General features: G+C 40.6%; 1 protein-coding gene across 1 annotated transcript; it reads left to right on the forward strand.

Moving 5' to 3' along the window:
* FAM168B (family with sequence similarity 168 member B) lies at positions 1–27,136 on the forward strand. The gene is made up of 7 exons (XM_024216862.3): positions 1–195; positions 6,751–6,831; positions 12,347–12,430; positions 20,016–20,158; positions 22,431–22,608; positions 24,153–24,278; positions 26,840–27,136. Exons 2-6 carry the CDS (start codon positions 6,762–6,764, stop codon positions 24,263–24,265), a joined length of 588 nt encoding a protein of 195 aa, XP_024072630.1. The 5' UTR covers positions 1–195; positions 6,751–6,761; the 3' UTR covers positions 24,266–24,278; positions 26,840–27,136.

Raw genomic sequence — 27,136 nt, forward strand, 5'->3', positions numbered from 1 at the left:
CTCAGTTGCTGCGCAGCTCTCCGGAGAGGGACGGGAAGGTGCCGCGGGACACACAGCAGCAGGAGGCGCAGGCCCCAGCCGCCGCTCTAGCTCCCGCCCCCTCGAACTGCGAGGCTCCGCCCCCTCCCCCGGCCGCAGCAGACACCGAGCGACAGAGCCAGAGCCGGGGCCGCCACCACGAAGCGCCGCAGCCCGGTGAGTGCGGATGGCGCCGGCTTCCGGACTCCTCCCGCCCCCGGTGTAGAATGGGGCCGGAGCCGCTGCCTCCCCGCGGCCTGCCGCTGGGCTGCTGGACGCGCACAGCCTGGGGGGCCCCGGCGGATCCGATGTCCAGGAAGGGGGGGGGATCGTCTCCGGCCCGGGGTTTATTTACCTCCGTGCACCCGGGTGCGCCCCTCCCCCCCGCCCGCGCTACGTCCGGCCCCTGCGCTCCCCCCCTCCTGCTGGCGGGGCTGACAGCGGCGGGACTCCGGCCCGGCTGCGCGGGCGCCTCCTCCAGCGCCCGCCGCCGCGCTCTGGGAGGCCGGGCGCTCTGCCCTTCAGGCGGGGAGGCCCCGGGCCGGAGTGGCTGCGCCCCGCGGCGCCGTCCCCGCACGGCTCTGGCGCTTCCCCGGCTCCGTGAGCCTGGCGGCGATACCGCAGCCCGGAACGTAGCTGGCACTGCCCCTCGGAGCGGCCGCCGCCCCGAGCATCCAGCGCCGATGGGAGCCCTGGTGACTGCCGGCCCCAGCCACCTCCCCTGCGGTTGAAAACCCTTCGGGCGCTAGCAAAGAGGCAGGCCGCTTCCAGCAGCCATCAAGCACGATCCACAGGCAGAGGAGGCTCCTGGGCACTTTCTGTAACAGGTGTCAAAAATGGCTTGGCCTTGAGGACGCTAGCGGCCAAGTGATGGGCAAGGCATCCAGTGGTTGTCAGCCATGTTCCTGTCTTTGACCAAGTCTACTTTTAATTTTGCCCCTAATTTTTCTCCCTGCCCCCAGAGAAAGTTACTGCCCTAGAATAAAGTCAGAGAAGAGGGTACGTTTTAAGCTGTCCTGCAACATATTGTTAGTCCTGTACTGATGTAGGCTAAATGACAGTCTTGCCAAGACGTTTATGAAAATGACATTTGCATGCTACCAGGTGGTCGGAGTCAGCAAAATTATGTAAATAATAGTTACAGTAAATATTTCCAGTGCATGCTGAAGAATCTGCTTGCAGTAGCTGAGTGTGCAGCTTATCAAAACAGTACCATGTTCAATAGGCTTTACTATTTTGTTTGAATTATTTAAAAAAAAAAAGTTTGATCAAATCTACAACCCTAGAAAGGATTCTATGATTTAAAAAAAAAAAAGATGAATTGTGCTTTAATTAGACATTCCCCTGCAGTGTTTGAAACAGACATCACAACTTTCTGCTGAAATTTTTTTTATTCCATCTGAGAAATTGTTTCCCTTTAGTAACGTGCTGTTGCTTCAGAGATCAATAGTAGAACTGCACTTTAATATGTATTATTTTACAATCAATTTAAGATGCTTACTACTAGCATATGTTATCTAATTTTACTAGATTTTGTCTGAATTAATACAATTTCATAGTGAGACTTCTAATTGGACGTGTCATAAAACACAGCTTCCCAACCTTTGCATTTTGTGACATTAATTATGTATTTCAACTTCCAGGTTGAAAGACAGGAAGAATTAGAAATGCTTTTTTAGGTTCCATCTTTGTGGGGAACTCATGACAGTTGCCTCTCATTTCTAAAAGGTGTGCAGAATAAAGTGAAAAACTAATGTTAGGAAAGCACCCATGTAGGCTAATAACTTACCAAAAAGAAGAAATGTTGTCTTAAGTATACGTATATATTGAAGTGGTTTTGTTCTTTAAGTATTCATTTTTTCCCTTGCACCTGAAAATCTGTTAAGTGCCCAAAATCAGCAGAGAGGGTAGTTTATTTTTTTTGTAGGACTCTGATTATCAAGGAACTGGAGGTTCAGTTACCTGTACTTTCTCACAAATTATATAACATCTCCTCAATTATCTCATGAGGCACACACACAAAAAAAGTCCTCTTAAACTCTGATTCTATGTGTGATCAGAGTACCACTGGGCTAGTCTGAGAAGACTTTGCTTCAAATGTAACTAATGGAAATTCTACATGAAGAAGTACTTAAGTGAGTAGGTTAACATTTTTCTTATATATAGAGATTCATTGCCATTCTTCTCAAAGAGGAAAAATATCTTCCAGCTCTTTTGCATTATACCTTTCCAGAGGTGTAAATACATAATGTAAATAAATTACAAACGATGCTTGTTAACCCTCAGGTTCTTGGCATTGCCTGTCAGTTTGTACCACAACTTGCCTTAACTGATGGGGTAAATCTGCACATTTAAATGGCTTCCTGTAATTTTAAAATTTCCTGTAATGTATAATCATAATGTTTTGTGTTCTCAGATACGAGTGTAAATAGAGACTTTAGATAATGTTAGTTTGTGTTCAACCTTAAAAAAATTTAGAACTACTATTAAGAAAATTACAAATGAGAAGACTGATTTAACATATTTGAAAAGGAATTCATTTACGGATTTGCAAAATCCTGAGTTCAGAGCTCACTTCTCTTCCTGCCTGACTTGTGGCTAAGGCATGAGACTGGAAGTCAGGTGTGGGTGCTATTCTCACCCGTGTCACAGATTTCCTGTGCAATTTTGCGAAGTCACTTAAAAAAAATGGAGGGAGAGGGATTGTTTAAAAAAAAATGGAGGGAAAGAGGGGAGATGGAGAGGAATGAAGTTTTTTGAATGTTAGGCTCTGCCCAAAGGTGAGATTTGGCGAACTTGAGCAAAAAAAATAAAAGGGGGGAATAAATTTTTCCCTATTAAACATTTCCAAGCATACTTCAGAATAAGCTACACATAAAATGACTGAATATAGACTGAAAATGACTAGCAATATAGAAAAGGCTGGGGGTTTGCAACACCCAGGAGGAGACTGCGTGATTTCTAGCACACAAACAAGTTGGGTCCTTCACTGAAGATGTGGAAAGGATTGTTTTTCACTGAGTTGAGTGGTGTCTAAGGCTCAGTCCATGCTTGGAAAATGTGTAAGCATTTTTCTATACTGGTATAGCTCCATCCAGTGGTGGAAGCTGCTGGTTAAACACCACAATTGTACACACACCTGCTGTGTCCAACTGCAGCTTCCTTTGTTGTTAGCACAAATGGGTCTACATTGGTTCATATACATGTGTACAAACTTTCCAAGTATGGATGTCTCTGAAATGGAAGAATTGACATAGTATTAATAACAGCTCTGTACTTCCCACAAGGAGGCTGTGTGATGCAGTTTAAGGCCATGGTTCCTTACCTTACTTGTCTGGAGTCCCCTTTGTGCTGGCTCCTTACTCTGCATTTCAGCTGATGTGATGCCCTGCTGGAGCTGCTGTCTCGCCTGTTTTTGTCCAGTATCTCTAGAATTCTCTTTTCTGGGTTTGTTTTTCCATCTTTTCTCAGGTTGCATGTTCTTCAGCTCTATTGCTTATTTATGACAATGCAGGTTTTGTTTCCCTCTCCCTTACATTGAATACTCTTACTGCTTCTTCCCTTCCCCAGAAGTCTCCCATGTTACTTAGAACTGTTGCCTCCCAGTTACTATAGAGATTGGGGAGAGCTGCACTTTGAAAGAGGAGGTCACGGGGCGAGGGCACCAGAGAGAGGGAGAGATTTGTGATAGCCCTGCAGGTGTGAACACAGAGGAGTGGCCATCTCCCAGGGCATTCACTCCATGATTTGGAAATACCAGGACTAAAGGAAAGCTGGGATCTCATGGTTTTTTTTAAGGCCTAAAAAGGCAGAATGCTTTAAAACATTAAAAGGGGGAAAAAGATGGAAATAGGAAGGCAACGTACAACATGAAAGATGTGCTGATGTGTAAGTGGATGAAAGTTAATTGATTCAGAAAAGAGTGAGAAAGACGAAGTAAAATGGCACAGGCTAGTGAAATATTAATCCTTAAACCTTACTGTGATTGTAAGGAAAATATCCCACAGCTTTGTACATGGAGGAGTGGATGAGTCAGGAAGTGTTGTAGAATGTTGTTGCTAATGGGGATTAGGTCAAATTGCTCCTTTACAGTTTGGCAGGTAGTAAATGCACCTGCAGGTAATGTTCCTTAATATTAGGCAATGTAAATTGTGGGTTAATGTCATTTAACTTTTAAATGGACTTTTTCCAATATCCTAAGTGATTTGATTTTTCTGTGCTGGAGGTTTGCCTGTTTTTTTTTAAAGTAATGTTTGTATTGCTATTAGATAAAATAGTCGAGTTTGTAGAATACCATTTTCTGTGGTATTTTGGATTTTCTATTAAAAATGATACAGCAGATGGTTTTGCAGAAAGCATAGTAAATTTCTTTTTGCACAAGTTCAAGGGGCTTCTTTGCTTATGGTTCTGTGTTCTAGAACAGTGGTCTCCAAACTTTTTTGATTGCGCACCCCTATCAGTAAAAAAATGTGAGCACGCACTCCCTGCTGCACCAGCTCTACCATTTTTGCTGAAGCAAAAAAAAAAAAAAAGCCACTCTGACTCCTGCCCAAACTGCCAAAGCGCCAAAAAAAAAACCAAAACAAAACACACACCTCCTCCTGCCATGCACACCCCACTTTGGAGACCACTGTTCTAGAAACAATATTTTGACAAAGAACTATTCTCATCTTAAAAATCTGGCTGACTTTTTTTTTTTTTTTCTATTTCTACTTTTTTATTTCTTTGCACTCTTTCATGTTAGCTAGTGAAGCTACACTGGCCAGTTTAACTTTAACTCCCTTACAGTAATATAACAGTAAGTCTCCTATGCTGCAGTGTAAGGAGTTGGACTCACCCCTGCAGGTCATCCATGGGAATTAGCTCATCTCAGCTCCAGAGCACCCCCTGCAGACTAGTGATCTGCCTTGCCACTGGCCCAGTGTCCCTCCCAGAACCCCAGTGCCCCCTTTCTCTTTGGGTCTCCCCTCCCCAGGGAACCCCCACCCACTATCCCCACCTCACCTCAGAATAAGGCCACTGCCAGTCACCAACTAGCCCCCGCTCCCTGGGGCAGACTGCAGTATAAGCCACTCATCATCAGCAAGGTTGGGTTTGGACCTGCTGCCTTTGCCTACCCCTGGGCTGCCCTCTGCAACCCCCAGTACCTATTTGCCTCTTGCTAAGCTGCAGCCTGGGGCTTTCCAGGCTGGAGCTCCCCAGCCCTGCTCAGGTACCCTGCCTCTAGCTCCCTGCAGCCAGATCCATCTTCCTCTCTACAAACAGAGAAAGACTGCTGAGCGCCTGGCTCCCAGCCTCTTATATAGGGCCAGCTGAGGCCTGATTGGGGCGTGGCCCAGCTGCAGCTACTTCCCCAATCAGCCTAGCAGCTTTTTCCCTTCCAACAGCCCTCCCTCAGGGCTGTCTTTAAACCCCTCAGGGTAGGAGTGGGTAATCACCCCGCTACATGCAGGTAATGTTTTAATTACTGAAGCCCTTTATTTAGCTTCATAAATGTTCTATACTCAGTTTTGTGACAGTTTTGGGCCTAAACTAGTAGAGTGTCCCTTCATATAACATTTACAGGTCAAGCAATAGAGAGAGGGAGGGACTCAAGAATAATGGAATGGCTAGTTCTGGTAGCATGCATGTTTTGCTACCAGATATTATTTTAAGTGCAGGATTAGCACTAATGGACAGAAAAGAGGAGACATACCTGCAAACATATTTATCCCAGTCCTCTGTTTTAATGTGTCATACTTGAAGAAACTCAGTTTTTTAAAAATTAAAAGCAGTACAATTAACTCAACACATAATCTTGTTTCTAAAAATCTCTAATAAAGAGAATTTTAACTTTAGAATGTGCCAAACTGACCGTTTGAGACTGGAATCCCTTATGAATAGAAAAATTAGTGAAGCTTCTTTGCAGTCTTGCTAATACCTCAACCTTGACGTACAATATCAGCTCTAGAAGTGGGAGCATGGTTTAGCTTCTGTACCTGTTAAGCTTTTTGCTTTTCTGCTAATTATGGCAACTTTTGAGATTTGGGCACTTATAGTACTGATGTAGACTAAACTTGAACATATGAATTGTGGTGCTGTTTTCATACTAATTCTGAGCCATTTAGTGTAGAACTTTTTTTTTCCAGCTATTTTATTTATTTCTTAGGCTATTGATGCTTCAGGAATTTAAATTTGAGAGATTAGAATCCCATGCCAAAGAGATTCATTTATTTTATAGCCCTTACTCCACACTGCCAAGAAAAGCAGTAGCAGAGTATAACTGTTTGAGTATCACAGACATAATCTTACAGTAAAGGAAGAGAGAGGAGGAAAAAAGTCAAGATTGAGATGGAGGTGCACATAAATGGAGAAGGCAAGGTGAGTGGGAAGCTGAAGCAGTGTTTTGATGGTAGCGAATGCTAGTTTGAGACAGTTAGGTGGTTTTATATTCGCTTGGAGAGCAGGGGATATGGGTACAATTTGAAAATAATACACTTGACCAGTGGGGAAATACTTTGCCCATTAGTAACCACTCCTTTAGTGGACTCAGGGAAAAAAACATTCTTAGAAACTTTTATACAGGAGCAGCACAAGTGTGTTTCTCTAGCTGCAGTTTAAAATGTGGATGGCTGGGATGGGTGGTAGAATTGTGCACTTTCCTTCCCACCAATTGCATTTAAACTCCAAGGATTCTAGGGACTCCATATACTTGGCTAAGTAGATCTGATTATGTTCTTGTTTCCTTTTCAGTTATTGAAATCATGAATCCTGTTTATAGCCCTGGATCTTCTGGGGTTCCCTATGCAAATGCCAAAGGAATTGGTTATCCAGGTAAACAACTGAATTTCTATCTTAAGTTTTCTTTCAAAGGGTTGCCTGTGGGTTGTTCATTATAACCCTGTCAGTGTAGACACTCAGGTGACTCACTTGTGAATGTTTCCATACCTTCTGATAACTTTCACTCACCAAGTTTATAATTCAAGAATAGATCACCTTGATCGATTGGTCCTTCAGCCCTCATATAGATTACGCCGATCACATCAAGACTAGATGGGGCATTTAAGTGCCTTGATTTTGTGTTGTACACCTCTACCCCGATATAACGCTGTCCTCGGGAGCCAAAAAATCTTACCGCATTATAGGTGAAACCGCGTTATATCGAAGTTGCTTTGATCCACCGGAGTTCGCAGCCCCGCCCCCCGAGAGCGCTGCTTTACCGTGTTATAACCGAATTCGTGTTATATCGGGGTAGAGGTGTATTTTGTGTTCCTTAAACTAGTCTGGAAAAAAGTTACCTTAAGGACTGTAACTAAATTTAAAATTAATGGCCTGAAGGGAAACAATTGGGTCTACTATTGGCCCATTGTTGGCTGAAAATTTCCTTTTATATTCTACAATTTTTGTTTCTTAGGCATTGGCAGTTGTGTGCCACAAATACAATACAAAAATTGACACAGAGTTCCAGTGCCAAAGATTTTTAAACAATATTTTTAGTGATGCCAAAACTATAGGGTTCTGTGTATTTCCCTTATTTTTTTTCCCACTCCTGTTCTGAGGTTTTCTTTGTTTCTCATCCCCAAGCCCGCCTCCTTTTTCACAACTCAATGTTTAGTTTGAGTAGGCGTGGCTTCTGAAGCCTCCAGTAGTTCAGAAGTAACATAAGACCATTAGTTAAGCCTATCCAGAGTTCAGTGAGAGTGTATGAAATGAAGAAATATATAAATGTTTTTTCTGCCATGAAGTATTTCAAGTAATTATTCTATTAAATAACTATAGATATGAGAAGTATAGACCTTTTAGGGCAGGAATTGCTCTATACATGATTTTTTAGTTGCTTTGTCCATTCTGCTTTTAAATGTTTGAAGTGATAGGATTTATAACTTCCATTGAAAACTGTTCTCCAGTTTAACAAGTGTTACTGTTGGGAACTTGTTTTAGTTTCATCCTGGTTATTTATATGCTGTTCAGTCATACTAAATTCATTATTTGTGTTCACATCCGTCAAATATTTATAGGTATGTGTGTCCCTGCTTAGCCAAATTATGCATAAAAATAATCTTCTCATAATTAAATTCTTCCAATACCCTAATTTTGTTGCTCTTCTCTGAATCTCTTTCAGTTTACATATCTTTCTTGCACTGAGGTACTGTTGTAATAATTGGGCCTACAGATTTACTGTAATTGCAAGCTCAATTGTAAAAAGTATGTAAGTTTTTCCCAGTTTCTCTCTTTGAACCAGGTTTAAGCTAGTATTTACCAGCACCCTATCCTAAACTAGTTTTTCCACGGGAAATTGCCAGCCCTCACTATAACAAAGTTCATGTGGCTAGTAAGACTTAAGGTTATTGAAATAACTTAAAATAATAGTTCAACAGTTGCTGTACAGAATATTGCAGAGTTGAATGGCTATAGAAACAGTCTTTGAAAACCTTTGCCATCATTTTCATTGGTTATTATATTGCCTACATTAATTGATGCTAGTTAATTTGCTTTCCATCCAGAGTGCATGATTTTCGTCATGATTTAAATCAGCAAGCAGCAAACATTTAAATAATTGATTTTAAATTTGTGTTTTGCATTTGTACTTCAATTATTTTCCTAAGAAAAGGTTTATTTTTTGGTTAGTATAGCCATAAAAACATATTTGCAACCAAATGTAATCTTTACAACACTACATTTGGTACTTTTTGCTAACTAGGAGCATACAAGATACCCACACACACGTGTTTAAGCAATTCTATAGCTAAACATAAGTTTATTCAGAGTCTAGTTTGTATGTTTATTCTTTTAGAAAATGGTGAATTACATATTTTAGATTTTTTTTTTACTTAGAATTTGTCAGGCTACGTGAGATGGAAATTGGAATTAACTTACAAAATCAATATTTTAAAATGTCTTTTGTTAAATAAAATTACCTTAAATGTGCTGGATACATAAAGAAAAAGTTTAACACATGTTTAAAACTCATTTAAACAAAGGAAATATTAACTGTAGTTAGTGAGTTGATAGTTTCTGATCACCAGGGGCCAGATTTTCAAAGGTATTTAGGTGCCTCAAGATGCAGATAGGTGCATAGTGGGATTTTTCAGAAGCACCTGAGCAAGAGGTTGCTGAACTCCCATTCAAATCAGTGGGAGTTATTTAGGCTCCTGATATGCTTAGGTGCTTAATGTGGTTTTTAGAAGTTCTTATCAGTTTCCCCATGATACTGATCGCCTTTGTAAAGCACTTCGGGATCTATGGATGAAAAAGGTAATATGCATATAATACCAACTACTATTGGTAGTTGGTATTATATGCATTTTTAGATGCCTAAATACCTAGGGAAAATCTGGCCCCTCTGTACTTCGTTTTTAGAATTAGTAGATCTCATCCCCTTCCACTTGTTTTTCTCTTCCAATCTATGAACAAAGGCAAGTGTTGCTGTTCTTTCAACTCAATTTCTCAACTGTGAATGAACTAGTCCAAATATAGAGTATTTTCTTTGCATCTGCTAGCTAAACTGAAGCCAGAAGAAATTGAAGCAAAATCTTTACTGTATAAGAGAAAGTACATACACCCTGTAAATCCATTAAAGCTTGATGACTCTCTGATGTAGCAAATTTAATTGATTTTAGTAGATTATAGTACATTTAGTTAGTTAGTAACCTAAATTGTCAATTTCATCATTTAATTTTAAACAGGACACTAACCTCAGAACTTTTACTAATGTTTTCTTTTTAGTGTTTGAATATATATTTAGTGCCAAGCTTTGTTTGTTGGTTTTTTTAGCTTTGTGTTGTATGAATATGGATTTTTCATATTTCATTAATCATTCAGGGAATTAAACAGGATGAATTAAATTAAATTGATAAAATGTAGATCTAATGCCGTAAAATGGTATATTGACAGATTAAATTAAATTACTATATCTTGTCTAGTTCAGGTTTAAAGGGTACAAAACATGCTTTTTTAAGTAAATGATGAAGGTTGGGACTTGTTTAATTAAAGATAAGACACTTTTAGTCACTGCATGACTAAAACATCCCTGGCCTCCTTTTTCATAAGACCACTGATTGATTCTTCAGAACTGCTAAATTTAGCAGGATGTTTTGGTGCTGAACTGGTCTCTGTTTTCAGAAGGCACACTTTATCTAAAGACAGGTTTCAAAGTAGCAGCCGTGTTAGTCTGTATCTGCAAAAAGAAAGGAGTACTTGTGGCACCTTAGAGACTAACAAATTTATTTCAGCATAAGCTTTCGTGGGCTACAGCTCACTTCTTCAGATGCATAGAATGGAACACGCAGACAGAAGATATCTGTCTGCGTGTTCCATTCTACTTTATCTAAAGGCACTGATATCTTCATAAATACCAAACATAGGGAAAAGGGTTAAGAAGGGTACTTAGGCAGGATTACAGTAACAAATGAGTAGTCAAGAATGAAAACATTTGATTTAAAGACTAGTGGGTTGTGGGGAGAAGTTGTTTAATCTGCTACTTACGTTGTGCTGTTTATTTACATTTCACAGGAGTAATTTCCTCTAGGAGTGTCTTGTTTTAGCTCAGTAGGAACCCTTACTGTGGAGCGAAACCTATAAAATAAGGACAGAGGATTGAAAAGCTCAAACAACCTTAAAAATAGTGGTGTTAGGTGGCAAGTTATAATTAAAGCATTTTTTTTAATTAACACCTGAAGTCAGTGAAATAACATAGTAGTGTAACCCTCAGTCAATTGTTGACACTATGGATAAAAATATTTTTTTAAATAAAAACAAAAAAAAAAATTAAAAATCAGATTTAAAAGAAACTTTCGAAAGTTTGAAATTGACAATGTATGTCAAGGCCTAAAATTATTATCTAATACAAAAAAAAGCAGTAATGTTTGCTGCCAATTTTTTAAGACAGTCAAACCACTGAACTGATGGAAGTCACTGGCTAAACACCTGGAAACAAAGCTTGTTGAAGTGACAAACAAGCTTTTGCCAGCAGTACCCTCTACTACAGATGCAGAAAGAATATTTTCTTTCCAATTTATTGAACGGAACAAATTGAATGACTGGTTCAAAGTTAAGAAACCAGTTGGGAGTTGAAAAAGCAAGAAAGCTTTTTTTCCTCTCCAATCTATGAATAAAAACAAAGTGAGAGGATGAAAGCTGCTAAAATCTTGAAGGACATGGGGACCGAAAACAGTCACTTCACTGGCTGCTGCTAACATTTCTTTGTTTAATCATTTTTGAAAGGAAAACCATGTTTTGATAATATTTTCTTATGCATCCAGCACATTTAAGCTAGTTTTATTTAATAAAAAGCTTAAAATGCTTTTTTTGTGCATTTAGTTGCTTGACACAAATCACAAGTAAAAAGTTATCTAGTAAAGAAGAAACGCATCCTTTTCTAACATAATCAAAAATGTAAAAATTAAGAATTTGAATAAAGGTAACTGAAGCAATTAATGCTTAATAAGTGTATAGATATAGGTATCCTCCTGGTTAGCAAAAAGAAGCATCAAATTTAGCGTAAAGGCTGTATTTAGTTGTAAGTTAATATGTTTTAATAGTTACCAACCAAGGAAAATAACTACAAAATACAAATGCAAAACACTATTGAAATGGATGATTTAAATCAAGGTTTCCTGCTTGCTGGTTTAAATTACCAATTTAAATTATTATTTAAATCAGTCCACCCTGATTGTCTTTCACTACATGCTATTATCACCTTAGAACTTGGTTCCTGTCTTTCTTGACATTGGTTTAGTCATGGTAATTGTGTATATCAGTGTCAAGGTGTCAACACAGCATTTTGCCACTCTGCCAGAGTGAATCACAGATTGTAACTGCTGAGTGTCATTGTGGGTGGTTGAAACGATAGGAGTATAACTGATATCTAAAAGCAGAGACCAATCTAGGTTAAATAAAAACAAGATATTTTGGAGGGTTAAAGTTGGCTTTTACTGTCCAATTTGGGAAACTGTGATCCAGGAAATGAGTCACTCACACTTCTATATCTTCTCTTTACACAGGGAAAATGGCTCACTCTGAGTTCAGTAGTCTTAATGCATTTCAGTGTTTGATATTCTTTTGGATTATTTAATATTAAAGCTTGCAATCTGACTGCAGTTACTAGTGAGCTGGCTAATTCAGACTTTTGCTGAAAGTGTGTTCGGGGAGCGGGAGGGGGGTGTTGAGAAATGGGAACTGTGGCTTACTAGACTTTTTAGCTTTTCTTCTCAACTAGTAGTAACATGAATTTCGAAAAATTGCAACTTTTGTTGATCTTTGGTCAAAAAGTATCATGCACAACAAATTCTCTGAGAACATTGTGTTGCTTATCTAGAAAATAACCTGGAATTGTTTTCTTTTGTCATAGCTGGTTTCCCAATGGGCTATGCAGCAGCTGCCCCGGCCTATTCCCCCAACATGTACCCAGGAGCAAATCCTACCTTCCAAACAGGTATGCATAAAATACTTATTGCTTAGAAATACTCAAAAAACTTTGTCTACATTAGAAGCATTTAAAATTGGGGGTGAGGAGAAATGCATAACATTTTCTTTTACTTTGAAAATAGCATAAAATGGTGGTCTTCCAAACTAACCAGTGACTTCAGTTTTTGCATCTGGGGATGTTTACACAGTGTCCACATGCAGTCTCCTGTTATAGATAAGGGAGGACTTTAACTTGTTTTTGGGGAGGTTTGAGTTATTTAGTTGCCAGAGACAAGTATTAGATAGGTAGTTAAAATCCTTACACAAATTTTTGCTAACATCTTTCACTAGTCCCTTCTGACCTGACCCTCTGGATATTTCCCTTTATTTCCATGTCCCTCAGTAAGTCTCTTCCCTTCCTCTTTCAGAAAGGCGTCTGGAATATACCCTTTTATCACCTCCTCTGATCTTTCACCTCCTAAATTCTACGTGCCCCTTCCTACCTCAGGATCGTGCCTGTCATGCACCTGCATACGGTGATTGTCCAACAATTCTAGCAACAGGGTGAAACAGCTATGATTCTGGACAGCTTTACTATTGTGTTCCTACTGGGTTGTGGGGAAAGAGCAGTGTTTAGGAACAACAGTCTCATACTGCTCAGCTAAGGGGCAGGCAGGAGGAGGGATTTGGGGAAGAAGGAAGAAATGCACAGGGGCCAACGAACAAAAGTGAAAGAATCCCTGGAAGAATCCCTCAATGTGATGAGCATTCTATTAATATTGGAAAGAAGGAGAAACTTGATAGTAGCTGTTAAATTAATCTCCAATCACAACAGAAGGATACACTCGGAAAGGAAACCTTAGATTTTTTTCAAAAGGGATATTATATACAGATAAGAAATTGCATACTGTCCTTTGTAAAATATTATGGCTTGCATAAATCTACATTAGCAATGAAAGGGAAAAGGATAGTGGAGAAAAACTAGCCTGTTTATTCATTTGCATATTGCTATACAACTTATCTAGAAAAATTTAGTATTTATCGATTGATGTGTAAAGCATACCAAAGATGACAGGGCGGGTGAGGGAGAGGAGGGGGAAGAGAAGAAGGGGAGAGCAGGATGGAAGGAGAGGAATTTGTATGAAGAGCCTAAGTCACAAATGGGTCATGTAAGTGGTTTCATTTACCACTGTAGCGCCCACTGGTGTCGGAGCCTGCCATCGCTCGGGTCTTCATCTCCAGTGCCCCCTGTTGACCATTGCTTCGGCTATGCAATGGCTTGCCTGGCTACATCTTCCATAGCCTTGTCCTCCAGCGAGGTCACTTCTTTCAAGTTGTGTCCCCTTCTGGAGTAACAAAAGTCCAACCAAAGAATCCACACCAACAGGGCTCTTGGGCTACATTGAAGTTCCCTGCTCTTCACCCCTCTTCTTGGGGACTGCAGAGTTCCTTCTTTGCTCCTTTAGCTGAGTACTTCCTCCCATGTTTTTTTCTCCTGGAGGCTCTTCTTCCAAGCAAGTTTCCTCACTGCCTTTCCTCCCCAAGGACTCCAGCAGTTTTCCCCAGGACCTCTCTGCTTCTTACAAGCCCTATTCCAGAGCCTCCCAGAGGAACCTAATTGCTCCCTGTCTCTCCAGCCTGCCTTCACCAGGCACTTCCCCGACAGAGGAAACTCTTCCCTCAGTGAGTTCTCTTCCCTCTTTATGTAGTTCTCCCTGACCTTTTCATAGGTGGGATCATTAGTTGTAACTGAGTCACCAGATGAGGATGAGCTGGAGATTAAATGCTATGTCCCAAGCCAAGCTGAGCCTAACTCCTCTTAAGGGGCCAGCCAGCTTGGACAGTGTGATTTCATTATAACTTTTTTCAGGCAATGTAAGCTTAACTAAGCTTAATTTAACTCTTAAGCTTACCTTAAAAAATTTAAGTGATGCCTGACATTCTGCAAACTGCGGTTCTAGGAAGTAGACAGTAGATATTAGGTCCTCTGGCCCTGGGAAGCTTGTCATTTGTACTATTCATGACTCTCATTACATAAAGTATGGTTGTAGTCACTCCTGTAGTTCAATATTCAGTAATACTATTCTGATTTTAGTTTTTGTCTATGCACCTTCAAGAGCTCCTCCACTCGAATCCATTATGGGCCAGAATTTCAGAAGTACTCATGTACTTCTCCAAAATTGGCCCTGAATGTCTAGTTATAACTTGTGGAAAACAATATATGGTACCTAGGAATATAGTTTGGTCCTCTTCCCTTCATACGAACAACCTTGTTGTCTCTACAAGATAGTTCTAAAGTGTTGTTCTGTTAGATTCCAGGGACAGCTCTGTCAAATAGAATGCAGTCATAAAGTCTTACAACTGAGAGTAATCACCAACTCACAAGACTTGGACAAGTGACTTTAAATTTAGGGGGTAACAGGAGAACCTTATTTCTCACAGGGCAAACAGAGCTGTTCTCAGACTTTGTGATATGTCAGTAAGTACTTACATAGTTAATGCCTGGAAACATGGTGCTTATTTGCAGGGCTATGAGTTTTAATGACTCATCAACTTCTCTCATTTATAGAAGAGAATGGCAGCATTTGCTAGGGCAGAGAGTAAGCAATCTAAACTCCTAATTGTGCACAGATTCTATATTTATAATAATAATATCACTGTACGTGGAACTGGACAGTGGTTTGTTTGGCACATCTCGGGTCCCTGCCCTGAATTACTGTCTAAAGGCACAGCAGGTGGAGTACTCTGTTCTGCTTGCCTTTGTCAGTTGGGTCTTGAATTTGAGGCAGGGTAGTTTATAAGCATAACTTTTTTCTTTAAAAAATGCTCAGAATCCCACCAGACTACCTTATTTGTTGTCTGCAATGAAACCAAGACCTCCAAGCCTCCAGTATATTGAGGTGATGAACTGGTCATACTGAACTCCAGATTATCAGATAGGGCACTGTGTCTCTGGAAACACAGAATCCGGGAGGTGCAGAGAGGTACAGCAACGCTCTGATACATCAGTGCCAAAGTCCTTGACTCTAGGCAGCTGTGAACAGAAACCAGAAGACACCTCCCCAGGCAGAGGTAGCATTTGGCATGGGAATAGAGGACCCTAGATCAGGGGCGGGCAAACTTTTTGGCCCGAGAGCCGCATTGGGTTTCAGAAATTGTATGGAGGGCCAGTTAGGGGAGGCTGTACCTCCCCAAACAGCCAGGCGTGGCCCGGCCCCTGCCCCTGCCCCAGCCCCTATCCGACTCACCCTGCTTCTCGCCCCCTGACGGCCCCCTGGAACCGGTGCCCCATCCACCCGCCCGCTGTCTGTCCCCTGACTGCCTCTGGACCCCCCGCCCCTAACTGCCCCCCACAACCCCATCCAACCCCCCCCTCCTTCCTGACTGCCCCCCGCCCCAGGACCCTTGCCCCATCCAACCACCCCTTCTCCCTGTCCCCTGACCGTCCCCGGAACCCTCGCCCCTGACTGCCCCCTGCTACCCCATCCAACCCCTCCTCTCCTTCCTGACTGCCCCCCGGGACCTCTGATCCATCCAACCACCCCTTCTCCCTGACCGCCTCCGGAACCCCTGCCTCCATTCAACCCCCTGTTCCCCGCCCTCTGACCGCCCCCCACCCCTATCCACACCCCCGGCCCCTGACAGCTGAGGCTGTGGGGGAGGGAGGACAGCAGGAGAGGGGCTGGGGACTTGCCTCCCGGGGCAGGAGCTCAGGGACCGGGCAGAACGGTCCTGCAGGCCGGATGTGGCCTGTGGGCCGTAGTTTGCCCAACTCTGCCCTAGATGAACATATCTATCAACATGCATTGCCGTTAAGTCCTCTATGGCTGAAATTGCTCTACATCTTGTATGTTCAAGGCAGAAGACAGGGTGTATTTGATTTAAATCAAATCATGATTTAAATCACTAGTCAGGAAGACTCAATTTAATCATGGATTTCTACATAAAAGTGCACTCTTGTTGGTTGTTATAACCTCAATACATATTCTTCACAACTCAGATGTAGGTTTCATTTTTAGAAGGTACACACTATACATTTTTAAAGTGATTTATTTTTGAAAACTTTTCAGATTAGTTTTACAGCTATATCAGAAAATGAATGATTGTTTGGTTATTTCATTTACCAAGGTAATTGAAGCAGATATTTATGAAGTCAATGGGAGATGAACTATCTCCAATTCAACAGGTTAATCATTAATATTTGGAGGATTTTCTTGCCATGCTGTATTAGGAGGAGAACATCACCAGACAGACATTTAAATTGTTTTATTTAACTAAAACAACAACGTTATGTATTCTGGATTTTTTTCTTCAACAGCAAACATATGACTTTTTGAATTTTAGTTAAACATTAACGTTTTTTAAAATCAGGTTTGGTTTTGTTAAAATTGTTTTTAATTAAAATAGTTAAATGAAATATATATTTTTAAAAAACAAAAACTAAATCGACTATATCTGCCGGGTCAACATGAGAAACTTAAAATACACCTCTACGCCGATATAACGCAACACAAATTTGGATATAATGCGGTAAAGCAGTGCTCGGGGGGGGCGGGGCGGGGCGGCGCGCTCTGGCGGATCAAAGCAAGTTCGATATAACGCGGTTTCACCTATAACGTGGTAAGATTTTGGCTCCCGAGGACAGCGTTATAGCGGGGTGGAGGTGTATTGGCTTCTGCAGCTAACTCAGTTGTCTTCACCTTCCTTTTCCTGTTTGTTCATAATCTGGAAAAGAAAAACGAGCTTTCCTGCTTTTTCAGATCCCAAATGATTTCTCAATTTCGAATGAATTAGTCCAAAGGAAGAAAATATTCTTTCTACACCAGCAGAAGAAGCTACTGCTGTTAAAAGTGAGATTATCACTTCAGCAGTCTCTGAATCCAAATGCTTAAGTGACTTCCACCAGTTCACTGGTGTGACTTTCTTTAAAACATCATCAGCAAACATATATTTCTTGAATGGTTCTTATTCCCAAACTGGGTCTCTTTTACGGCCTGCTGACATTATAGATTTTCCCTTCTAGTGAGAGAATGGTATGGTAGATCTCAAATCAATGAAGGTTACACTTAGAAAGGCCTCAAGACTTCTGGAATATGCTGCCCAAACAGTTTCACTTGGCCTGTCCCTCCCTTCTCACATTTATCTCCAGACTTCTTCTCCTTGTCCAGATCTATTCTGCCCCCAACTATCTTCTATTTATTGAACTTTTTGAAACTTTGCACTTTTAGAGAGAGGTAAGGGATTGACTCTGTGTACACAAATTTGCAGAGGGACAGTAGGGTTGAGATCTGTTATTTCTCACCTCTATATATTTTAAAACATTTTTGCTGTTAATAAGCATGTTATCTCTGGAGACACAAATCCACATTTTGAGAACTGCAAAACTAAGCATCCCTGATGGTATCTTCTAGACTGAGTCCCATTGGGTAGATAGAAAGATTAACCTAAATAATCTATACAGAAGCCCCTGGAACCCCATAAATCCATGAGCTATTGGAACTCATTTAGAAAACTTTTCTTACACGTTATATGAATATATTGTCTCATACTATAGAATTAGAATTTATAATCCCTATTACATGATGAGATATCTTTGAGCTATAATGTATCTTAATTAAAACTATCTTTAGATAGGTTTTTTCCTCAAAAAGCATTATAAAAAAAAAAAATCTACAGAAGCAGTTTCTCCTCCCTTGGTGTTCACACCTCAACTGCTAGCAGAGCACCTCACCCTCCCTGATTGAACTAACCTCATTATCTCCATACTGATTTATACCTGCCTCTGGAAATTTCCATTACTTGCATCTGAAGAAGTGAGGTTCTTACTCACGAAAGCTTATGCTCCCAATACTTCTGTTAGTCTTAAAGGTGCCACAGGACCCTCTGTTGCTTTTTACAGATTCAGACTAACACGGCTACCCCTCTGATACAAAACTGATACAGAAACTCAAGTTTTAAGTAGCTGCACATCTATAACCAATGGACTTCTAACGTCTAAGGCAAGATGGACCAGTCACTGGATTCTGTTTTTGGTACCCACTGGTGGCTCTCTTAGAGTTAACACTGAGCACTTTGCATCAGCTCCATGGAGCCATACCACATGAGGCAAGGCCAGAAAGTGCCCTTACTGGGAATGCCAATTATATCATTCAGCATGTGTGACTTGAGGCCTTAGTCTCCTCCCTCAGGGCTGTTCATAGTATGGCCCCACTTCCATTGGCAGAGGTATGCACTGCTGACAGAGGGTGTTCATATTCTAGCCTCTCCCAGTTAAGGCCCAGTGTAAGCAATTACGGTGCTGCTTCTCACTGTTTTCTTGCATGCTCTGTCAGACATTGACTCCATTATCCTAAGTCTCCTTACCCACTGAGTAGGCCCAAGGAATCTCAGATCTGCCTTTCAGGTGTATGGGGTCTGAGCCAAAAGCATATGCCTCAGTCACTGCATATCTGGGTAATAACTGCGTAGCTCCTAACATGCCTGAGAGGGAGGCTCACTTCTATGGACCGCCCGAGATGTGTAAAAGCATTGTGGTGGGATCAAGCCTTTTATGAATCTATTTTAAAAGTCATAAGAGATCTTTAGGAGCTTGTCTACACACAAATTGTATAAAGGTCTTTATTATTGAATACCAATAAAATGTAGGTACACAAGTGCCATCTTTAAAATGGGATCTAAGCTCTTAAGTGACTTATGTGCTTATGTTACTTGTATCTTACTTTAGCATTTAACCACTGAAGCCTAGATTTTAAAATTTAGTTTAGGCATCCAAGTCTGAAAATGTTGGCATTTGCTGTTAAATGGCAAGGAAATATCATTAAAGGTAAAAATGGAAGATGCAAGCTGGAGGTGTCACTGCACCCCTCTATAATGTTTGAGAAAGCCCTTCTAACCATTTAAAATAGTTCTAACCTGTAGAGTAGGGTAGTTCTGCCATTGCATAGTTTTCTGCAGAGATTTCCCCTTTGCAAAGAGATCATTGATTGTAATGATTATTGGGGTGTGCTGGGAACTTGGTTAGCATTTAATGCATTCCAAGTCATTTTGATCAAAATAGACCTATCCATTATGGTGGAGCCAAGCTTCTCATCAGTGTCATAACAAATGTGAGTTACAGCATGAAGTAGACTTGAAAAAGATCCTAGTTAAGCCATGTTTTCTAGATGCCAAAAGCCGAATGTGTTGTACTACGTCCTTCCTCTCCCTAACATCAGTGTGTGGCCACATTTGGCACTACTCTTCCATTCTGCCGCCTTCCTTCTGTTCTGTTGGAGCACTTGACTTAGTCCAGGAGGATCTTTGGGTTCTTCATAGTCTTCTGTAGGAAAGCAGCTTCCTTAAGTCCATTAGTAAATTGGAAAGTGGTGAGTTATGTGAATTAGTTGATTGACAGGCAATCAGGTATTACTGACTATATCTGTCCCTATGTGACTAATGCCTTTAAGAATATGTGCATAGGTATTGATGATAATATATCATACTGAATAAGATAAATGTGAAACATGAGGGTTAAGAATAATAAATTCAGTTATATTAGTCTCAAACTTTAGTACGCAGTACTCTGGTCATTGTCTTGCCTATGGCATTTTAAAGCAGACTTATCCTTGTTTCAGGTTATACACCAGGAACACCATATAAAGTATCCTGTTCACCCACCAGTGGTGCAGTGCCACCTTATTCTTCATCACCCAACCCCTACCAGACTGCTGTGTATCCGGTTCGAAGTGCCTATCCACAGCAAAATCCATATGCACAGGTAAAAAGTAAACCTCAACTGTTTTGTGCCAGTTCAAATAGTAGCTTGCTTTCAGCATGCATTGTAAACGTCGAAACTCTCAATGTTGTGTTTCATTGTTTCATGAAATAAAGATGACCGCTTATTTCTACATGTTTTGAGGGTTTGTTACCAAAATGCTTCATGTATTTAAAAAAAAAACAACAAAAAAACAAAAAAAAACTTAATTGCCTGTCCAGCATGTAAATTTATTTTGTGCACAGTGATGGGCTTCTCCCTTGTAATTCTTCTGCTCTACTCTGCGCTGATTAGGCCTCAACTGGAGTATTGTGTCCAGTTCTGGGCGCCACATTTCATGAAAGATGTGGACAAATTGGAGAAAGTCCAGAGAAGAGCAACGAAAATGATTAAAGGTCTAGAAAACATGACCTCTGAGGGAAGATCGGGGGGGGGGGGGGGGAAAAATGGGTGTTTAGTCTGGAGAAGAAAAGACTGAGAGGGGACATAAGTTTTCAAATACACAAAAGGTTGTTAGAAGGAGAATAGGACAAGAAGCAATGGGTTTAAATTGCAGCAAGGGCAGTTTAGGTGAGAGATAAGGAAAAACTTCTTAACTGTTTGGATGTTTAAACACTGAAATAAATTGCCATGGGGGGGGGTTGTGGAGTCTCCATCATTGGAGATTTTTAAGAGCAGGTTAGACAAACATCTGTCAGGGTTAATCCTGCCATGAGTCCACGGGACTGGACTGGATGACCTCTTGAGGTCCCTTCCAGTCCTATGATTCTGTACTAGTACACTAAAGTTAAGAGTTTAAAAAACGGGTGCCTAAAATTAGGCTTCTGAGTCCAGATTTAGACATCTGAATACATGGCCTTATTTTTCAAAAGTGTTGAGGGACTCATTAAAGTCCATGTGAGCTTGTGTTCAGCACGTTTGAAAATGTTAGCTTTAGTTATCTAAATAGGTCACCTAATTTTGAAAAGTGTTTGTCACATTATGTAAGTTGGAAACTTGAAAATCAGTGAGACTTAAGAGTCTAAGTGCCTAAGTCACTTGTAAAAATAGCATGTTAACTTCCAAATCTCTTAAGGTAAAATTGTAAAAGTGCCTGTGTCTGGCTTTGGAAACTAAATTTTGGGCACTCCTTTTCTTAAGTTCTTAACCCCTGCTTCAAAGAGGATTGTGGCAGCTACTATGAGAGGATTGTGGCAGCTGCTGTTGCTCCTTTATGCAGGAATAGCAGGATCACACTGATGCTGTCCTGGTCAGTTTCACTCCACTTTTCCTACTGTGCCATTGTGAAAACAGGAACAGAAGCGAGATTGTTCACGTGGTAGGAGAGACCTCAGTCTCTACTACACTTTTCCTGACATTCCATACAGAGTACTTCCCCTATGGCCCAGCTGAAGCAGCATAATGAAACTGATGATAGCATCAGTTTCACTCTTCTGCATCACTAGACAAGTATCTAGGATACAGTGGCATAAGTGTGATGCTATGGAGAGGTTAGAAGTAGAAGCAAGGAGGAAAGAGCTGGGGCAGGGCTAGATGAAAACTAAGGGCTTGTATGTATGTACTCCACCTCTCTGAGGGGAGTTGCTTGCAGCGCTGCGAGCGAGCATGCAGCGCTGCAGGCACTGATTACACTGGCGCTTTACAGTGTTTTTTCACACCCCTGAGCGCAGCAAGTTGCAGCGCTGTACAGTGCCAGTGTAGCCAAAGCCTCAGACTAGGAAAAGTGAGCTGCCCTTGGGAGTCGGGGTGCAGCATGTTGTAATATTTACGTAAACTTGCTTGCAGGGCCTTGGCAGTACTCTGAAGTGGTCTACTTGGGCCCTGCGGGAAGAAAACTTCTTCATATTGCACTGTAGTAACCTTTTGGGGCTTCTGATTCTGGAAGGAGACGCACCCAATCCTCAGCCACATCGTTTATTGGGAGGGAGAGCAACCTTGCAGGATCCCCAGGGCATGAGAGGGGAGGGGGCAAAAACACAAAATCCAGATGCAGAGGAAGAGACAAAACAGCTTAATTCTAGAGAGAGGTTATATTTGGGGGTTTTGGCTGCCCAACCAGTAGTTAGTAGCTGAAAAACCATTTTTCAACCCTGAAGTTTTAGTTTCTCTATTTCAGCATTTAAGTATTCTGTCTCCAGTCCCTGACATACATCAGACTCCTATTTCTGGAATAAAACATTGCTGCCTCGAACATCTCAAAGGTTGAATTATTGCTTTCAGTACATGTGATAGTGAAAATATACTTAGTAGGTTTACTTATTTTCTTTTCCAACAGCAAGGCACTTACTACACGCAGCCTTTATATGCAGCACCACCCCACGTAATCCATCACACCACAGTTGTGCAGCCTAATGGCATGCCAGCAACTATGTATCCTGCTCCAATTCCACCACCAAGAGGAAATGGTGTGACTATGGGAATGGTGGCTGGGACCACTATGGCAATGTCAGCAGGTAGATTGATTTATATTGCTTACACTTTTTGATGAAGTACAGTTTGGGTTTGTGGTCCATCTCTTACAGTATGGATGCATTACATGTTAAGGCCTTACCAGAAATGTACTGCAGTTATAGGTTTCCCACAACCACTAGTTTTGTTTAATGTGAGATGTTTGTGTGCTTGTATATGAATTTTAAGCCATTCTAACTACAAAATTCTAGTATTCTGGATCAGGCCAAGTAAGCAGCATAGAAACATTGAAACCAAGGAAATCTGACGTGGCCTTCTAATTGCAGTGCTGCCCAAGAGATCATCAAGAGGGGCTTTTGTTCCTCTAGTCGCTTGGGGTTTGGGAATTAAAGGGTACAGTTCTCTTTCCCAGGCTGAGTGCTAAGTGAACTCTCCATTCTAGTTAATCAGATAGAGAATCATTGCTCAGAACTGCCAAGAACTCCCAAGCTGCACTTTCAGAGGGAAGGCTTTTGGGCCTGGACATAATGCAAGTACAACTGTGGTCAGCACAGTTGACTGTCAGTTACTGGTGCCCATGTTCTAACATGTGTTTTTAGTGTTATCAGAACAACATAGTTTTATGACTAAGACCTAGGTCGTAATATTGTTCCCTAGCACAGTTACAGAACACGCAGTCCTGTCCGCATTAGCCCTAAGCTATGTTAGAACTTGAGCGACTTTGTCAATTTGAAGAAATTGGTGTCTTTGATTAAATGTCTCAGAAACAAGTCTGTTTCTAGTACAGAATTAATATACACTTGGGGTGCTTCTCCCCAGAATTTTGAGTGATGCTGTTTTTTAAGCATCAACAGTGTAAGAAATCTATTTTTCCCCGCACCACTTAAAAGTTTTCAGATTGGCTAACTAATGATCGTGTTACATGATAGTGTTCTGGATTACTGAACTACAGATTTCAGCTTTCTAACCTCAGGTATCCCACAACCCTGGTGGGGATATTTTTTCAGGACCAGCACTGTGTGCTCTCTTCATTATCTTTGTATTTTTCCCAGTTTCTTTGTTTGTGTGGGGTAAGCAGCAGCAACTAAACATTAGTAATTTGTACGTGAAGTGCTGTAGAAGGAAATTGTTAGGATTCCGGGGTCCCAGTCTGTTGCCTTCTACAGTCCCTTTGACTATAAAACCCATTTGCACAGACAGGAACTAAATTATACTTACCCTAGTCAATTTTCTTTTGCATCAGGTGTTCCTACAGCACACAGAGCCTGCTGTGAGGAAAAGTATTTTTCAGTGTATAATGTGTGCTTATGGTCTGGAGCTGCTGCTAAGTAGTTATTCACTACTTAAAAAATATCTAAAAATGCATTGGACAGAATATCAAAGTGCTTTTGTTGCATAAGCATTTGAAGGAAGGTAGATGGAACTGAACATGCTAAGATACAGATTCACAGAAGTTTCATATTAGTATATGTCAAAAGATGTACAAGTTCTGATTAATATGATTTTGGTTTTCAAAATGACTGTTAAATAGTGTTGAAAGGCATATTTGTGAAAAATATTTAATATAAAAATGTTTTGTTTCTCCTAGGTACTTTGTTGACAACTCATTCCCCAACTCCAGTCGCCCCTCATCCAGTTACTATGCCCACATATCGGGCTCCAGGAACACCAACCTATAGCTATGTGCCCCCACAGTGGTGATTATTCTGGCAGCGTAAGTTATCAGTGCCTACAGTTGAAACAGTGGCCTGTATATAAATGACTACATGACTGCAGCTTCTTTCATGGAGATTTCACAGGCATTAAGATATTTGGGGGAATTTTACAATATGCCAATTCAGTGAATAGGGATATAAGTAGACTATTTTGTCTAAATGTCAGTTCATTTTGATTAAGTTGTGTAGGAGGAAGGATGTTTTTTAAACACGTGTCTGTCTTCTGATGAGACTTCCTTTTTCTGCATATTCATCTCATTGATGCCTGCATATAGAATTCCAAATGATCTATTTCTCAAAATACAGCATTTTAATTTGCACAGCTGTAGAAATGTTAGGTTTGCTGAATCCAAGGCCCTGTGGGGTCTATATGGAAACAGGCTAGTTTGCTCAGTGATTTGAGTTTTGTGACAATTCCTGAATCCAACAACACTGATCCATGAGTGAAAAAATATGTAAAACATGGACGTTGGATCAGCTTAAATAAGGGGGCTATTTGGATCAGTATAAATAAAGGGGCACTTCATATTTCCTTATGGATGAACATTTCCCAGAAAGAGAGGCCATTTACTAGTAAGCATAAGAATCTGATCATTCCTATCACCCAAATTCAGGTGGGTTTAAATTTAAATTTTAACTGTTTATAGTCTTCATGGAAAAATCATTACAGTCTGTAACACAGTTTAAACTACACATGGAGAGAGAAAGACTTGTGAAATCTGCTCTAGATTTCTACTGATAAAAAAAGTTGTTAATTTACGAAGCCAGCATATTATACATTTTTTTTAGTTTCAATGGGGAGTGCTGCTTAAAATTGACACGGCTTATTGTTCTTACTCTTTTGGGGGCCTGATTCTGCTTGTGTTTCACCAGTGCAAATCAGGAGTAACTCCACTAGTGTAAATTATATGTTTATAAAATCAGTGTGAGAGCAGAATCAGGCTGGCTCCCTTCATTTATTGCTCTGTTAAATGTTTATAACAAGTTAAGACAAAATCTAACTGTCCCCTATTTTCCATGCCCATTTCTGTGATTGGAAGTCAGGAGCTCACTGATATGTTCTGGTTCTGCCACGGGCTCATTGTGTGCCCTTTGAACAAGGCGCTTAACATCTGTTCCTCAGTTCTCAGATCTGTAAAAAGAAGCTACCACTACCACTAACCCCTCAGTGGTATTGACTTAAATATCTGAAGGGGTTAAAGTAACAATGTGCCATGAGCACAAGGGCAGAATTGTTAAGGATAAGTTGCATATAACAATGTACACATTGTCCACCTATAACCTTTCAATATGCAGCTAGTGCAGTGGGACTGATTCTGTAACCCTTGCTTACATAAAGTTTCCAATGACATCAGTGGAAACCTTGCTGGAGTAAGCTATACGATTGGGACCATTATAATAAACTCTCATCTAGCATGTTTCATCTGCAAATCTTATTTTATGCTTTCCTTTGTACTGTTCTTCTGAGGCAAAGAAGTAAAGTGACTTTTCTAGGGTTCCACAATAGATTAGCTGAGCAGGGACTAGCACTTAGCTCTGCTGACCTATATATGTGGCTTTTTGCATGATAAGTTGTGACTCCAGGCCAGCATTATGACCATGTGACCAATATAATTTCTGCAATATCGCAGTGGAATGATTGTTAAACTTCACCAGTATAAGCTTATCTGAAGGGAGTGTCGTTCATATGAAACACAATGTGTGCACAGGTCTATTTGTAAACATCTTATTACTTCATTCCAAATATATCAGTTTTAGTAACTACGATTTTCTTAAGGTAATTTCTTCAGTTGCTCAGTGCTTTAGTTGCTAAGTATTAAAGGTTTTCTTCAAATGAGATGTGAACGAAAAGTATTATGCTTTGACTTAAAACACTTCAGTGGTGGTATTAAAAACTGCCTGCATTTGGAGCAGTTAGCCATTTTTATTTGGATTTTGGCAAATCTGGAATGTCTGTTCTCTTTTGCTTGTGAAGTCCGTGGAATGTCACTGAGGGGTTTGCTTCCGAAAACCTAGTCCTTTTTTGTAACAAAATCTGTGCCAGCAATCATGTTATAAATAGCATTTGGGGTATGACATTTGTAGGAAAATCTCTTCACTGCCAAAGCTACTTAAAAATAACACCTCAGTGGATGTTGGATGTGTGAGGAAAACAAAGGGTCTTGTGTTCAGGATTGTTGCAGTGAAGTACGAAGTACTTGAGTGTGCTACAAATTCCTCAGTGGGAAAATTCAAAAGCTAACAAATATTTTTTAAATCAAATACTTTGTCAGTGACCTTTTAAAAAAAGTCTAGTCAACGCAAGATTTTCTAGTAATAAAAGCTGCTGTCCCCGGATTCACCCCAGTTGGTGACTGAAGGGGCTGTGAGTGGATGGTGGGTTTACAGCATAACTGCTATAAAGTAGCATGAGGTTATAGTTTGCCTTTAAAAAAATCAATCTATTTTAAATGCATAACAGTGTAGAGCTTGCAGCATTAAACTAGATTCTGGGATGTTACTTGCTTAAAGTACAACATAGTTATGAGTATCTATCTTGCCTCTTTCTCTCTGAATGTAGGTTTGAAGATGGGAGATATGCAATCAAGTAATTGAGGTTTAAAAGTTGGTGCTGAAGCCCTCATGCCTCCAACCAGGACTTTCTTTCTTCTGAATGCTTTCAACACTTTGCTAAACACTACTAATTCCAGATCACTGAAGATTTTTCCAGTGCTGCATATCTTACATCTTGGAACTCCAGCAGTTAGTCTTAAAGCAAATCCTGTTTTGTGGACTGTCTTGCAATTTTTTAGCTAATTATAATGATAAAAAAGGGAGTATAAACTTATTCTGATCCATATCTAGTTGAATGCATGTT

The sequence above is a fragment of the Terrapene carolina genome, unplaced genomic scaffold, assembly GCF_002925995.2.
Source record: "Terrapene carolina triunguis isolate 2854851 unplaced genomic scaffold, T_m_triunguis-2.0 Scaffold88, whole genome shotgun sequence".
NCBI classification, from domain to species: domain Eukaryota; kingdom Metazoa; phylum Chordata; order Testudines; family Emydidae; genus Terrapene; species Terrapene triunguis.